This window comes from Parasteatoda tepidariorum, chromosome 6 (genome assembly GCF_982258835.1).
Source record: "Parasteatoda tepidariorum strain Cologne lab strain chromosome 6, Ptep-v5.0, whole genome shotgun sequence".
Classification (NCBI taxonomy): domain Eukaryota; kingdom Metazoa; phylum Arthropoda; class Arachnida; order Araneae; family Theridiidae; genus Parasteatoda; species Parasteatoda tepidariorum.
The window spans coordinates 83056869-83072391 of record NC_141760.1 but is presented as its reverse complement, the minus strand read 5'-3'; the positions used below and the strand labels follow the sequence as shown (position 1 = coordinate 83072391).

Sequence of the window (15523 nt, the reverse complement as noted above, 5' to 3'; positions counted from 1 at the left end):
TATGTATATACTGACTTTCAAACTAGAATCAAAAGTGCATTTTTGATATTTTTTAATCAGAAAAAAAAACAGCCTAATAGTTTAATAGTTGCTAAGAATTTTTTTTAGATTATTGGAATTATATTTGTACGAAAATAAAAAATTCAGAAAAAGTTGTTTGAATTAGTAGTAGTTTGAAAATTCAAAAAAAGTAGTTTTTTGAAGAAAAAAGTTTTCATTCATATTCAGCAATTTATCAATCATTGAATTTTTAAATTACAGAAATTTCAATGATGAAAAACTGTTTCTCTTAGATCAAAATAACTGTAAATAAGTGTAAGTTTGAAAAAAATATTGTTTGGGAGAGAGCCGTGTTCGGAAGATTTTTCCTTTAACACAGAAAAAGACACCAGTGTTTCATGCGGTATTTCATAACCATAAATTATTAAAATGCTAAATATAACATTTTTTACTTAATTTGACCTAAATCAATACAAACTAATAAAAAGAGTATGAAAAACTCTTTTTGATAAAAATTCAGTGTCAAAGGGTTAAGAGATTGAAAAAAAAACGGATAGAAAATTCTGAGATTTAAAAATGAAATAAAATAAAAACACTAAACAGCATATCATATAAATTGAGAAAAACAATATCATAAGATTAAGAAAAGCACTTTTCATCAAGAAACGTATTTAGAAAAATCAAGAAAAATATCAGTAGAATTTAGAAACATTAGTAAGGAACACCCTTATGAAAACTGTGTTGGTAAATCCAGAGAAATGCTCTCCATATAAAAATGTTTTATTTTGTGAGGATTATTTATATTAGGCTAGGCTTAGCTTAGTTTAGGCTTAGGCTTATTTGAACTGAGTCCGTTGGAGTTTTTTTTTTTTTTAAATCTAGCATTTAGTAATTAATGTGCATGATATATTAATTTCTTATTTACAAATTTCAAATTATTGTAATCTTTATGTAAGAACATCTTAATAAAATTTTGAAAGTTTCGAAAAACTCTGAGAAATCCGGAGAAATGGTTTCTATATAAAAATGTTTTATTTTGTGTGGAATGACTTGGGAGCTTATTTGAGATGAGTATGATGGATTTTGTTTTATTTGTTGATTTTACTTATGTTTTTATTTTGTAAATCTAACAAATATGCATTGCATTATTGTTTAAAACTGAATAAAATTGGGGATGAAAGCGTTTCAATTATAAACTCTATGCTGCTACTAATCTATACAAAATTAAACGGTAACAGTAGCAGAAAGATAAATAAATAAAAAGCCAGTGGGCCGCAGTATACCTGTATTATACAGGATTAACAGTTAAGGCTGAAGATCCGTACAAATAGGAAGTTTAACGGAAGTTAATAGGAACGAATATTCCTTCACTGTATATTCGTATAGTGATGTGCAATAGCTGATTGTGTGGGGAAATGAAGGATATTCCTATTTCAAAGTCGCTATACACGCGTCGATACTCGGCATTTTGGAATTTTATTTCTACAAAAACACAAAACTACATTTAATCTTTCTTAAAAAAATTCGCATAATTATTTTCAAATATGAAATTTTCTTATCATTCTCTTTCGCGTAACATATGTTGATTTTGTTATTTTTTCCAAAATAAAACTTTGCTGATCAAAAAAATTGTTCCTCAAATAACTTCTTCAATGGCTATAGATTCAAATAAGTAACAGTTTATTCTATGAAATTATAAATAATCTACAAAATTTTTGTAATGTAAGCTGACCTATTAAAATAAATAATATTCGATTTGATTTCAGATAACTTTTTGTAAGTTCTAGATTATTTTGAGTTTCAATTCATCGCCCTAATAATGTTGCCGATAAATCCCTATTGGCGAGGCCGCATGCTGATTTGGCGACATACATGCTGAGATCAAAATAATGTAACTCGCTGTGAAAATCTAACGGAGCTTGACCACTTTATCTAAGTGATGCTGACAAACTCTCCACCATCTCAAGGTCATTTTAAAAAGGAACTCTCTCGGCTTCCTAGTTACCCTCACAAAACTTAATCACACAAAATATTATTTAACTGAAAAATAGTTTACCGATTTAGGTTAAGTAATTTTTTTTTACTAGCGTTGTTTCTTTAAAAAAAAATTTGAATTTTTATTGAGAAGTTGGAATGATTAACATAACAATATAAGCTGTTTTACTATTATCCTGTTTTATTTTTTAGTGCATCTTATTGCTAACGATAATTATAACGATAATTCATTCGGTAGAAATTTCTGTTATCAAATTAAAAAGTAGATTATAGTAAAATTATTCTGATAATGCTTTTTTAATGCAGTATTTTGATATACACCAAATGGAAAAATGCCTACAATTAAATATTCTTTGAATCATTGTTCGTTTAAGCGGGATTCTACTGCTTTAATATCCTTTACAATTTTAAATTTCTAAGTTCATTTTGAAGGGTTTATCAATGTTCCACTGCCGACATTGTAGACACACATGGGTCGATGAAACGGTATTCTACTGCTTTAATATTATTCGCAATTTTAGATTCTTAATCCATTTTGAAGGGTTTATCAATGTTCCACGGCCGACATTGTAGACACACATGGATCAATGGTGTATAATATGTTTACCACTTATACTCATTTGATAAATTAAAATTAAGAATTAGGTAGCTTGCACCAATTACTGTCTCCTATAATAGATTCATCTCGTCGAATCTGATTTTTCAACCTTTGGCGATACGCTTTGAAAATATATTTTTATTTTCTTAGCTTGAATTTTAACAAATTTGACAAACAGATAAAAGTAATCTTACATAAAATTTCTCTTTAAGTGAAAACTATAATAATATACGAATATTATTATGTATTTTATTACATAGTAATAAAATACATAATAATATATAATTAATAATTATTAAAATGGCCAATATGCCATATACAGTGTATATGCATTCTAATTTACTTAAACTTGTGGAATCAGAATAAAAACTAATTTTCAATATAGACCTACAACTTGACGAAGAAAATAATCTTGATATGATTCATTATACACTCGACTACCTTGTTTCTACGGTTTAAACTTTATCTAAGTTATTTCTTGAAATACAAAATTTGAATCAGAAGTATAAAGTTTAAAAACATATATTGCAATAAATAAAGCAATATGGCTATTAAAATTATTCAATAATTATAAGTTGCAAAAAATTTTGAATATTTTTTTTTACTTCATTCATTTTAGTATTAATTTGTTGTTATACACGAAACACACCTTTTTAAATGATGATACCTTTTTGAAGGATGATGTCTTCTACAGTTTAGTGTACTCATACTAATTACAAAAAGACTTTTTGAAACTCTCGTGTATGTTCTTCTTAAAAATGACACACCTGGACGAGTTCGTGACCTTCCCCAAGAACAACGCACTTTGCCCAAAACGCGTTTAATTTTTTCTCTCACTTTTATAAATAAAACTGACCTCTAAAAGTTTCCTTAAAAATAAAAAATAAAAGACGTTTTTTGCTGCAGGTTTTGTTTATCTCAAGTTTCGAATAACCAATAATAAACTGGGTGTACGCGGGTTAAGACGAATAGAATTTTTGTTAAAAGAAAATTATTAAGAATTATTTTCAAATCTCATAACGCCTTCAATTCAATTACTGAATTATAGTTTTGACTGATATCGGATAGTGTAACACCTTAAAGGGTAGACGACCCGGATTTCTTTTATAAATCTAACTTGCAAACATACATGTTCAATAGTTTTTATTATGTTTTGAATAAGAGCTTAAAAAAAAAATAGAATAGTCACGCGTTTTATCCCTTTGAAGCAGAATTTTTATTAAACGTATTTTTCATACTTTTTTCCTTATTTTGTATTAATTTAGGTCGAAACAAATACAAAATATTATATTTATCTTTTTAATAATTTATGGTTATAAAATGCTAAATATTGAAACACCGGTGTTTTTCTTTCTGCATTACCAAACATACCAAAATATACTTTTGCTTGTAATTTGAGCATCTGAAAAAAAATATATTAAAGGGAAAGGGTGTCCTCTTTGTGTCTTCATTATTTTTTACATTTAAATCACGAAATTTTAAATGCATTATAATTCTTAATTAATTAGTATCATAGAATAATATATATTTACTTGAACTAAAATGAACAAAATATTATTCAGTTCAATTCTATATAACACATATGTTATAGTGCTTTGTTAAAAACTTTCTATACTTTCAATTTGCATGTAAAGCATACATTGCATAAAAATAGATATGGAAAGTCGAAAGAGAGTTTTTTTTTACGAAATGAATGCATAAACGTATAGATTCATTATTTTTAAAAATGAATTCTATGGTATTTTTTTCTTTTCCTGCTTTATTTTCAAAAATGAATTCTGTTGTATTTTTTTCTTTTCCTGCTTTATTTCCAAAAATGAATTCTCTGGTAAATTTGACTTTTCCTACTTTATTTTTAAAAATGTATCTTATGATATTTTTTTCTTTTTTTACTTTATTTTCAAAAATGAATCTTCCGGTATTTTATCTTTTCCTGTTTTATTTTCGAAAATGAATTCTATGGTATTTTTTTCTTTTCCTGCTTTATTTTCAAAAATGAATTTAAGATTATTTTATCTTTTCTTACATAATTTTTAAAATGAATTCTATGGTAATTTGTCTTTTCCTACATTATTTTTAAAAATATATCTTATGATATTTTATCCTTTTTTACTTTATGTTTAAAAATGAGTCCTTTGGTATTTTATCTTTTCCTATTTTATTTTCAAAAATGAATTCTGTGGTAAATTTGTCTTTCCCTACTTTACGTTTTAAATTAATTTTATGGTATTTTATCTTTTTTTTAAACTTTATTTCTAAAAATGAATTCTATGGTATTTTATCTTTTCCTACTTTATTTTAAAAAATGAATCGATTGTTATATTATCTCTTCCTACTTTTTTTAAGATATATCGATTCGTATTTTACTGTTTGCTACATGATATTTTTAAAAATGAATCAAATGGTATTTTATATTTCTATGTTATTTTTAAAAGTGAATATAATGGTAGTTTGTTTGTTTGTTTGTTTTTCTATGAGCAGTTTATTTCAAAATCGTATACATTTTTTCCCCTGACTTTCATTTGATCCTCCGAATATATTTTTTTCTTCATTGAATATATATTTTAAAATGACTCATGCTGTTTTGATGTGCTCATCACAAAGGAAAGTTGTAAGACCTATTTTTACATTGAAAGTAAGAACGTCATTTTCCAATTTCTCGAAGACAGGTTTTTAAATGTAATTAATGCTTTTTTACTCAGGTATTTTGACAGATTGATAAATTTTGTGAAAGTGAACCTTCAATTACCTTCGTAATACGTAATCTGAATAGCCGGAATGTCGTTGCACAGTTGAATTTAAGTGGTTAGCATATATCCAAGGTCAAGGAAAATTGCATAAGTTCTGAATTTTGAGTTCATTGCTTGTTTCTCTTTCTTTCTTAAATGGACCCCCGACTCATATGTAATTGGGTGCTGGATTCCATGCCAACCCAAAAAACTCGTTGAAGGAGCACTTTAATGTCTCAATCGGCCTTGGTGAATTTAAGACAAATCTTGAGAATGGTAACTAAATGCGCTCAATTTATTTGCAGATTCGATCTATCTTTATTTTCGTGGAAAACTCCCCTCTGAGTATCTATTCATAAAATTAACTAAAACGCAGTGTTATTTAATTTTATTGAAATCATGGTATGTTAACGATCAGCTATTATTTAAACACGGTGATTTTAAAACCAAAGTAAAAAGCATTAATTAGTGAAAATTGTAGTAGAAAAACTTTTTAAGTGACATCTTAGTGAGTTTGAGAAAATGAAATTTTTTTGAAAAGCTAAGAGGAAAGACGTTTGAAGTGACAGTGAGTTTGTGAAAAATCCAATTTTTGAAAAGCTAAGAGGACAAACCTTTAAAGTGAGCAAATGTTTGGAAAGCTAAGAGGAAAAACGTTTAAAGTGACAGTGAGTTTGAGAAAATCAAATTTTTGAAAAGCTAGGAGGAAAAATGCTTAAAAATGATTTAGTGAGTTTGAGAAAATAAAATTTTTGAAAAGCTAAAAGGAAAAAAGTTTAGTGATTTTGAGAAAATCAAATGTTTGAAGAGCTAAGAGAAGAAAACGTTCGAAGTGACAGTGAGTTTGAGAAAATCAAATTTTCGAAAAGCTAAGTGAAAAAATTATTAAAAACATTTCAGTGAGCTTGAGAAAATTAAATCTTTGAAAATCGAAGCGTAAAAACGTTTAAGGTGGCATTATAGTGAGTTTGAGGACATGAAGTTAGGACTGCAAATTACTTTGTCATTAAAAACAGGCATTTAACGAAATAAAGGAAACTAAACTCATAAATAAACCTTAAAAACAAATCCTTCATAAACTTCTTCATTCGGTGACGTCCTTAATTCGTAATTTTCATACTAGAATTCCTTGAAAGACATTTTTTTTCAGCAAAAACTTAACCTCATTTTCTCATAACAGAAAGAATCCGATTATACGCTAATTTTAGATTCAGAAAGTTATGAGTAGAAATTTTCACACAAAAAGATTGGACTGACTACCAGTTTTTTGTGATTTTTCACACAAAAACTAATACCCTGTTATCAAAAATTCACAAAATTATAATTCAGTTTTTCATAATTCTTAAAAACAAGAATTTCTACTAAAATAAGTGGATCTATCTCTGTTAGAACTCTCGTTGCAGTAATTTAGTTCTTCAAGAATTTTGTCCAAACTACTTCGTAGAAAATTAATAGAACATCGGAAATAAAATATTTTATTTAATTACTGAATCTATTTCTCATTTAAATTGAATCGGATGGATGACAAAGCACTTGCCACATCCTTCGTTTATTTGTTTTGTCCACTTGGATGGCTAACATGGGGTCAAGGAAAGCCTCATTGACAATTCATTTCTGCCTGTCATTCGCGATACTTATGAGATCCTTTATTATTTCTGTCGAGTCGTTCACATGTCGAATTCGTTCGAGCGAGACAGTATCACATCTGCAGGTATCTATTTGACTCACGTGTTTTATTGAAAGTGATTGCTACAATCAGAGGAAACTATCATTCGGCTTAACTGTTTCTGATTTGAATCATTTTCAAGAAAAAAGAATTGTCTTTTTAAAAAGCATAAAGTAATTCTATTTTGGAATTTTTATTTTACTTCATTCCCAATCCCATTCTTTTGCCTCATGTAAAGTAGTTCTGTTTTCAGTTGAAATGTTTCTTCCTTTATGTTTTTCTAAAAATGGAAGAATTGTTGTTTAAATTTGAAAGTTTAAAAACAAAAAGTAAAAAATAAAAATAATAAATATAAAAAAATGCATGCATTTTGCTTATGCTACTCAAACAACTCTTAACTTTTTTTCTTATAATATACTATACTCTGTAGCAAGTTAGGAAAAAACCATTATCTCTATGAAGAGAGCCTGTTTGCATCTAAGTGCACGCCAAATGGATGTCAAGCTCCCAGCGTGAACGTATACCAACATCGCCAACTCTTGAAACGTCGTTGCGCAGCCTTCTTTTTGCTTGCTCTTTTAAATCATGGGAAATGAGGAAAACAAAAATTATTGTACATCAATTAACAAGTAATAAGAATTAATAATAACTAATATCTATAGGTCGTCACAAATATACACATATCCGTTCGCATTTAAAAAAACTGATGTAAGAATAGTAAATATTATTTCTCGCAGTTTACGATTTTCTTCTATGGGGAAACTAAAGCAAAAATTCTCTCATTTAATTTGTGATTTGTAGTTTTTGTTTGAAATGATTATCTACTATTACTTTTCTGCTAAAATAAAATTTTAAAATAATTAATATGAGTATACATTTTAAGCCAAGTTACAATGTCTCTAAAAATTCTTTAAATAATACAGATCATCATCATTTCCCTATTCAGATAGTTTTTAAAATGTTTCAAAAAATGCAATTATCGAGCAAGTTAAGATCAAACGTTTCTCTGTTTTTTATTCTTGTTAAGTATGCTTTTGATGTGTATCAAATATGAAAACATTATGCTTACTAAAATCAAAAGCAAAAATTAAAATGTGGTACTTTACAGAATTTTATAATTAATTTTTCAATTTATCTTTAGAATTTTTTTCTGTAAAAACAAATTTTTTTCTGTAAAAGCTTAATTAAATTATTATTGCATGCAGTAAGTTTTTAGTGATTCTAATATTCTTAAAGTATATTACTTAGGTCAAAGGGAATAATTCAAAATATTTAAAATATTCAAAATTCATTTAAACTTTTATTAGAGCGTATTATTTTATTTAATGATTATAAGCATATTGATATACATTATAAGCATATTGACATGATGAAAATATTATATTTTGTTAAAAAATAACAAAGTAGTGTATTCCTAATTTATCATTAATTCATTTGTAATACAACATAACTTCACTTAACTATTTTATAAACACACATATTCGGGTATAAAATAGTGCAAAATATCTAATTAACTGATTACTTATATGTAAGCAGCCAATTGGATGTTTTTAGACCGTTCCATCATTCCATTATTTTAAAATATTCTTGAATTAAAAATTATATTACCTTAAATTTTCGAAAATGTGTAATTTAATTAGGAAAAAAATTTGAGCATTTTATTAAATTAAATTTATGCAAATGTTGCAAATTGTATACAGTTAATTAATGTTAAAGTATGAGATTTTTTATATAGTCTGACAAACAAAGGGAAACTCATTCAATTAATATAACATTTTAATATTAAATTTTTATTTGCATGCTAAGTTGAAATGTAAAGTAATGTGTAAGCAAATTCAAAATCTTCACTTATTCTTTTTTAACTTATTTATTATGTTTATGGAAGGAATTTGAATATATATATTTTGAATTAATTTTTGATAATATCAATTAGTAGATAAAAAAATTTTCATTGAAAAAATTTTCATTGAATGCTTAAATGCGAGCGTTTAGAGCGTAAATTATTATTTAATCTATTGTCTTAGATAAAGCTTAAAAACCTGGTTTAAACCATAAAAAATCTGATTCTACAAGGCTTTTTTGAAGAAAAAAAATACGCCTTTTTTCTTCTTTTTTTAAAAAAACAATAATAATTAAAAAAAAAAGCTGTGTGGAAGCATCCAACAGATTTGTATTAGTAAGAACCAAGAAATAACACCGAGTAAAAAAAAATTATATTCACAGACTGGCATGATTTACTTTTGCGGTGCAAAGAGTTGAAATAAACTATAAAATGCTAAGGCTGGTTTCCAAACAATTTTAATGACTATGAGCTAAATATATCACTATTAATTAAAAATATTAAAACCGATCCACGTGTTATCTTTTGATGTTATATTTTTAATGTTGTTGACGTTTATAAAAAATGAATTTGAAATGTTAATTGTAAATTGATTTGATTTAATTCAGATTAAAGTTACTATGTTTGATTGTTCGGTCATCAAAATTTTGTTACATTTGATGCCATTTCTTTTGTAAGACATCGTATCATTAGCAATTTTCTAATAAAGAGAATCGCAATAATTATTCAACTAATGAAGGTTTCAAAACAAAGAAATTTGCCCAATATTTTCCATAGTCTGGTACTTACTGAGAATACTAAAGAAAGGTCACAAAAATAAAAACTCCGTTTATGAAACTCTTCAATGAGAACAACAAAATATTAATTCAACTGCAGTTTCAAGAACCTTGTTATTGTGGTCAAACAATTGAACCTTGTCTATAGTAAGGTCCATGCTGACACTTGTAAAATAGCAGACAAACCGCGGTACTTGACCTTCATATTCTGAATTATTCTTACTTTTATTTAAAAGCCACTTATGAAATATACACCGATTTTAATTTTTTTTATGATTTTTTCTACATTTTGTCGCTGCTTATGAAATACATCAGTAGCTTATATATTAATATATCTTTTTTTATTTTATTTTATTTCATTGAGAGTAAAAGAATAAAAAAAATAGGACAAAGAATGTTCATCCTTGAGTTTTTCTCACTGTATAAAATTACTAATTACGCTGAATTTAATCGAAAGACATGATTTTAAACAAATATTAAGATAATATGAGTATTTTATTGACATACGTAATTTAACCACCCATTAATATCCACCATTATGATATTTTAATTTAATTGATTAATAATATAAAGTTTGAGAAATTAAAATTCGTGGGCAAAAAGATTAGAACAATTAATTATTATTATTAATTGCTGATATTAAAATGTAATAAAATTTAATAAATTTAAAGCCTTGAAATAGAAAAGTCGTTTGGACGAATAAGAATAAGCATATTTAGGTTGTAGATAGTAAAAAAGTGCGATGAGCTCTTTGCATTAGCTTATAGCTCTGTATGTCCAAATAAGCATATTTATATTTACCATTACCACTGAAAATTGAAAGGCATTATTTCTTCAGTTATCGATCATTTATGTTAGCCTGCATATTTGTTTCTAGTACGCTTTACTTCTGCCCTTAAATTACGGGTTTATAGAGCTGCAATCAAAATTTTCTAGTGGGTTTGTCTTCTATTTTTTAAATATTTAGTAAAAATGCTGTTTCATTAGACAGCACTCGTTTTAATCGATCTTTAAATTTTTATTTTTTTCATCAATAAATTTTTACGTTTTAATTTTTTTCTCCAATGAAATTTCGTATTTTCGATACTGTGTTCGAACCGCATAACGAGAAAGAGGGGATTGTATACAAACCGTCCCTTGAAAATTTGAAAACTGCTAAAAAAAAAACATGATCCTAATGGGTGCTCCCGTTTTCGAATTACTAGCGAACATATATCCAGACTGCCTTCAGCTTTTATATATAGAGAGAAGAGACTAGCAGAGACTAGAATAGCGTGATATCGTGAAATACTTGAAAATTCAAAGGATAAATTGGGCTGGACATCTGATAAGAATGCAAGAAGATCGAAATACCAAAAACTATTTCTAGTCAAGCAGGCTTCGATGGATTGAATGTCTTGAAAAAGACATGGATATTCTGTAAACCAAAAATTGGAGAGCAGTCACCAAACGGAAAGACTCCTGGAAAAGACATCTGTAGAAGGCCAGGGCCCACCTAGGGCTATCGTGCCTCTGATGAAGAAGAAGACTAACAACACCCATGTTTACTTTATTGCTCTTTCGTCAAATAAAGCAAAAGATTATGGCTGAAAAATTTATTGAGTTCAACAAGCTAAACAAAATTTATTATTTTTTTATTAAAATTTTAATAAAACTTAACGATGCTGCAAACTTTATGTAGGTTTTGGCTACCCCTAGAAGGGTACCGATGATTTTTTGTCTCCAGGCTTATATAGAACGTTCAAGATAAGTTGGCGCATCTTTTGTTATTTTGCAAATAAAATAATCAAAACAAGTTCAACTCCCTCAAAATATGCTTTTCAAAGACTTTTTTTTTTTTTTCATTCTCTTATATCTTTTGAATCAACACATGCAAAGGATATGTCCAGTGCGGGGTTGAAGGAAAGGGTGTTGAGCTCCCTCCAGTTCAATGCCTGGAGCCAAGGTGAAGACAGTTATCCCCAGATGAATGATTTCGTTTCTCTTTTCTTTCTTAGTTTCGGACTTTTTACAAGCATCACATTTAAAAAACAACTTTCACTCTATATTTTTCTATTGATTTGTTTCTACATGGAGAAAGAAATACTGGTAAAATTACAGTACTGTATGGTAACGACATTTTTGGGAACAATAATTCCAGTAATGAAACTAAAATCTACGGTATTTAAACCATTCATTTGATAGTTTTTCCATTTGTATATGATGACTGTTTCCCAGAAATTCTAGTTTTCAAAATTAAAGTTCTTATTACCATACATTTAGTTAAAAAGACAAAACCGAAAAATAAATTTAGTCGAACAAATGGTTTTTTCATGATAAAATTATTAAATTTTATTACATTTACTAAATTTTAACGTATACAATAAAATGTTAATTTTACCAAAATTATTGCAAAAGCTCTTCAGTCAACCAGCGAAAATTATCGAGTTTTTGGTTTTCCCATTACACTTTCATCTAGCGCCAGAAACACTGTAAATTGTATCATATTTGGGTAAATTGTATCATATTTTACCTATACTTTTTTCTCAGTGTATTGCTCAGTAATAAATCTAGTTAAGATTTCTAATAAATTCAAAAAATAAATAAAGTGTTTTTTTGTTTCGTAATTTGAAAATTGTAGATGCTTTTCAGAAGCTGAAATTATTTTAAGAGTAATTGGGGTCCTTAACCGACCCTTTAATAATTATTTAATCATGAAAACGGATTCTTCACAGTTCTTCCTTTTTTTTAAAAAATGAAACATTTATAATTTGTTTTTTAAACTGGAGTCAAATACGTCTTTAATTTTCTAATTTTAGAATTATAACTTCTTGAAAGACTTGTACGAATTCACAAAAAGTCTGGTTGATTTGACCATTGATTCATACTTTTATCATTTTACTATTTATAAAAATTATTTTTTATTATCATTTTTATGATGAATAGATTATTAAAATTTAAGAACATAAAAAATGACAGGAAGTCAAGTTTAGGTGTTCATGGAATATTAATAAATCCTCTCCTTGAATCTGGAAACTAAGAATAGGACTGTATGAATTAAGTACAGGTTCAAACAAAAGTTTCAATTTAGTTTTAGGAAATTTTTATTCTAGCTTGTTTTCCTGAATAGCATGTTGATACATCGGTCGATTTATTGCAAAATTGCGTGTCACCACGACGTTTAATTCTAACAAGTAACGAGATTTTTTTTTGGAAAGATTAAGAGAAAATCAGTAGAAAAAAAAATAGATAAAATAAAATGATAGATGATATAAAGTTTTTACTTTTCAAAACGTGTTCAAAATACTTTTTACCTAAAATTAATTTTAACGGATATATAGGAAAAAATAATTTAAAAAAAATGTTTGAATAATCCCTTTCTCAATAAACAAGGAAAATAAATGCTTGTCATGAAAAAGTCCCTTCCCTTCATCTCAATTAGCTAATCCAAATATCAACTATTTCTACAAAAATAAATTAAAATAAAAAATAACATGTCTTCCATTAAAAAAAAACATTTTAAATAAATCCTTTTCTTAAAAAAGAAAGAAAAGAAAAACATTGCCGGGATAGCCTGGTTGGTAGAGCGTTAGACTCATGTCCAGCAAGTCGTGAGTTCGACCCCCTCCGGCCGAAGACTCTTCGTCTAGTAAATGATGGCTAGTGCACGTTATATTCCCTCCATATTCCCATAACAAATTATGCTTCTGGGGATACTGAATTAGAGATTGATCGTTCTCTGGTTCAGGTCAAAATTACGATCTGTGGATGAATGACTGGGTCTACCCTATAAACGGGCAGCGACGTGTGTGTGGCTGAGGTCGTATTATTGGCCATAAGTGGCTCCACTGATAAACAAGAAACGTACCCTATGCTTTAAATAGTTTCATCAAACAGGCTTGCTGATATTGGCAAGTGGCATTAGAAATAGCGAAGAAATACGTCACACTAAAAGATCCTTTCCCAACAGATTTTCCCACTTTCTTACCGATACCTTTTTTACCGTTTACCATTTTAATGTGAAAAAATTCTTATTTGGTGAAAAAAATTTATTTTCAGATGTATCTTCAGAAATATGGATACATGAATGAATCTAGTTCTAATTCAGCCTCGTTAATTAGTGAAAAAGCCGTAGAAGCAGCTGTTAAAGATTTTCAGCGATTTGCAGGGATCGCTGAAAGTGGTAAGTATTAGTACATTTTGCTCATTCGACAACAAAATTGAATTGTTGTAAAAAATTTTATGTTTTACAATAAAATAATTTTTTTACCATTTTTAAATGAAATAATAGAACATTATTAAATTTTAATTTTTTGCTTGGAATTAACTTGAGATAAACGAGTTTTAAAATTGTAAGCAAAAATTGAATTGGATTCGTTTCAAAAATTTCAAAGATGCAGCGAAATATTAAAAAAGAGTGAAATTAATAAAGTGATTCAAATTTTTTACTGTTTTCTAAATCAACTACTGGGACCATATTTTCTGAATTGAGGATACCCTTTTATTAAAGGTCGAAATTTCAAAACAGTCGTAAAAATGTATTTTTACTCAGAAAAAGTACGGTTTTGTGTCTGATTTTTTAATTTGATTTATAGTTAACACTAATTAATTTTTGTAAACAATTTATTTTATTTTATTATTGTTTCATTTTTGAAAACCTGTTGTTTTATTTGAAAACTTAAATTTTTTTCTTTTGTTTCATATAGTTTACAAAATTGATTAGTTGACTTTTGAAGTACCTGGAGAAACTACAGTAATGAAAAGCTTAATGCCGGCCGCTTTAAATGCTAAATTGTTAATACTTAAATCGTTATTATTTAAAGCGTCAACATTGAACCCAATAGTTAAACCATGAAAGATGTTTCTAAATGCATTTCTTGAGAAAATATTTTTGTTTTTTTATCTCATGATATTATTTTTTCTGATCTATATGACATGTTATTTAGTGTTTTATTTTATTTTATTTTGAATTTTTTTTTTTGATTTTATATTTTAATTATGTAATTCCGATAATCTAACAAATATACAAATATTTTAGTAACTATTAGACTGTTTTTCATAATTGATTATGTATATATATATATAAAATGAAAAAGAAAAAAAAACACGAAGAATATTAAGGAAAACAATAAGTTTTATTTAATGCGCATAAGTTGCAAGTAAATAGAACTCATAAAATAAGTTCAAAATGTCGAGAAAACCTGGAAAAAATTACAGTACTATGTAAAAAAAAAGGGGGGGGGGAGGAAAATAATTTTTTATTATTAAATAAAATTTTATTATTTTTTATAAAATTTTTTCTCCTTTTTTTCGGATATTTTTTTTTCCGGATATTTTTTTTCCGGTTTCTTGTTATTTTTATTTTTCCCCCCCTTTTTTTTCATTGATCTGTAATTTTTTCCATGTTTTCTCTACATTTTTAATATATTTCTCTACATTTATATCAATCTATCTATCTATATATATATATATATATATATATATATATATATATATATATATATATATATATATATATATATATATATACTCTAACATTCGAAACACGTGTAGTTCATTTTTCCTTCCGGTTCCTCTATTTCAAAGAAATTAAATCCAACACTTTCAGTACATGTCAAATAATTTAATTGTTACAGCATGTAACATCCTACTTCCACCTTCTGTTATTACACAATCCTTTCTTTTTTTTCCACAGGTTCGTTAGACAATTCCACTCTCACCATGATGAATATGCCTCGTTGCGGTGTCCGAGACAAGGTTGGTCACAGCGACGCCGCCCGCAAGAAAAGATACGCCCTGCAAGGTAATTTTTAACACTTTTTCGGATACGGTCAGACGACCAGTCCGTCCATCATTAAATCATTCCCACCACACTGCAAACATTCGTTTAACTTCCCTATTTGACGCAATCGCGTTAATGAATACCTATTAGTCGGAAAT

The 15523-nt window shown here is 27.3% G+C and overlaps 1 protein-coding gene across 1 annotated transcript in view; it reads left to right on the top strand.

Moving 5' to 3' along the window:
* The window catches only part of LOC107450852 (matrix metalloproteinase-28), a 42363-nt gene that overhangs the window by 5005 nt on the left and 21835 nt on the right, over positions 1–15523 (top strand). The window contains exons 2-3 of the mRNA XM_087166114.1: positions 13643–13766; positions 15279–15386. Of these exons, the coding sequence (XP_087022240.1) occupies positions 13643–13766; positions 15279–15386 (232 nt within the window). The remainder of the gene's footprint in view (positions 1–13642; positions 13767–15278; positions 15387–15523) is intronic.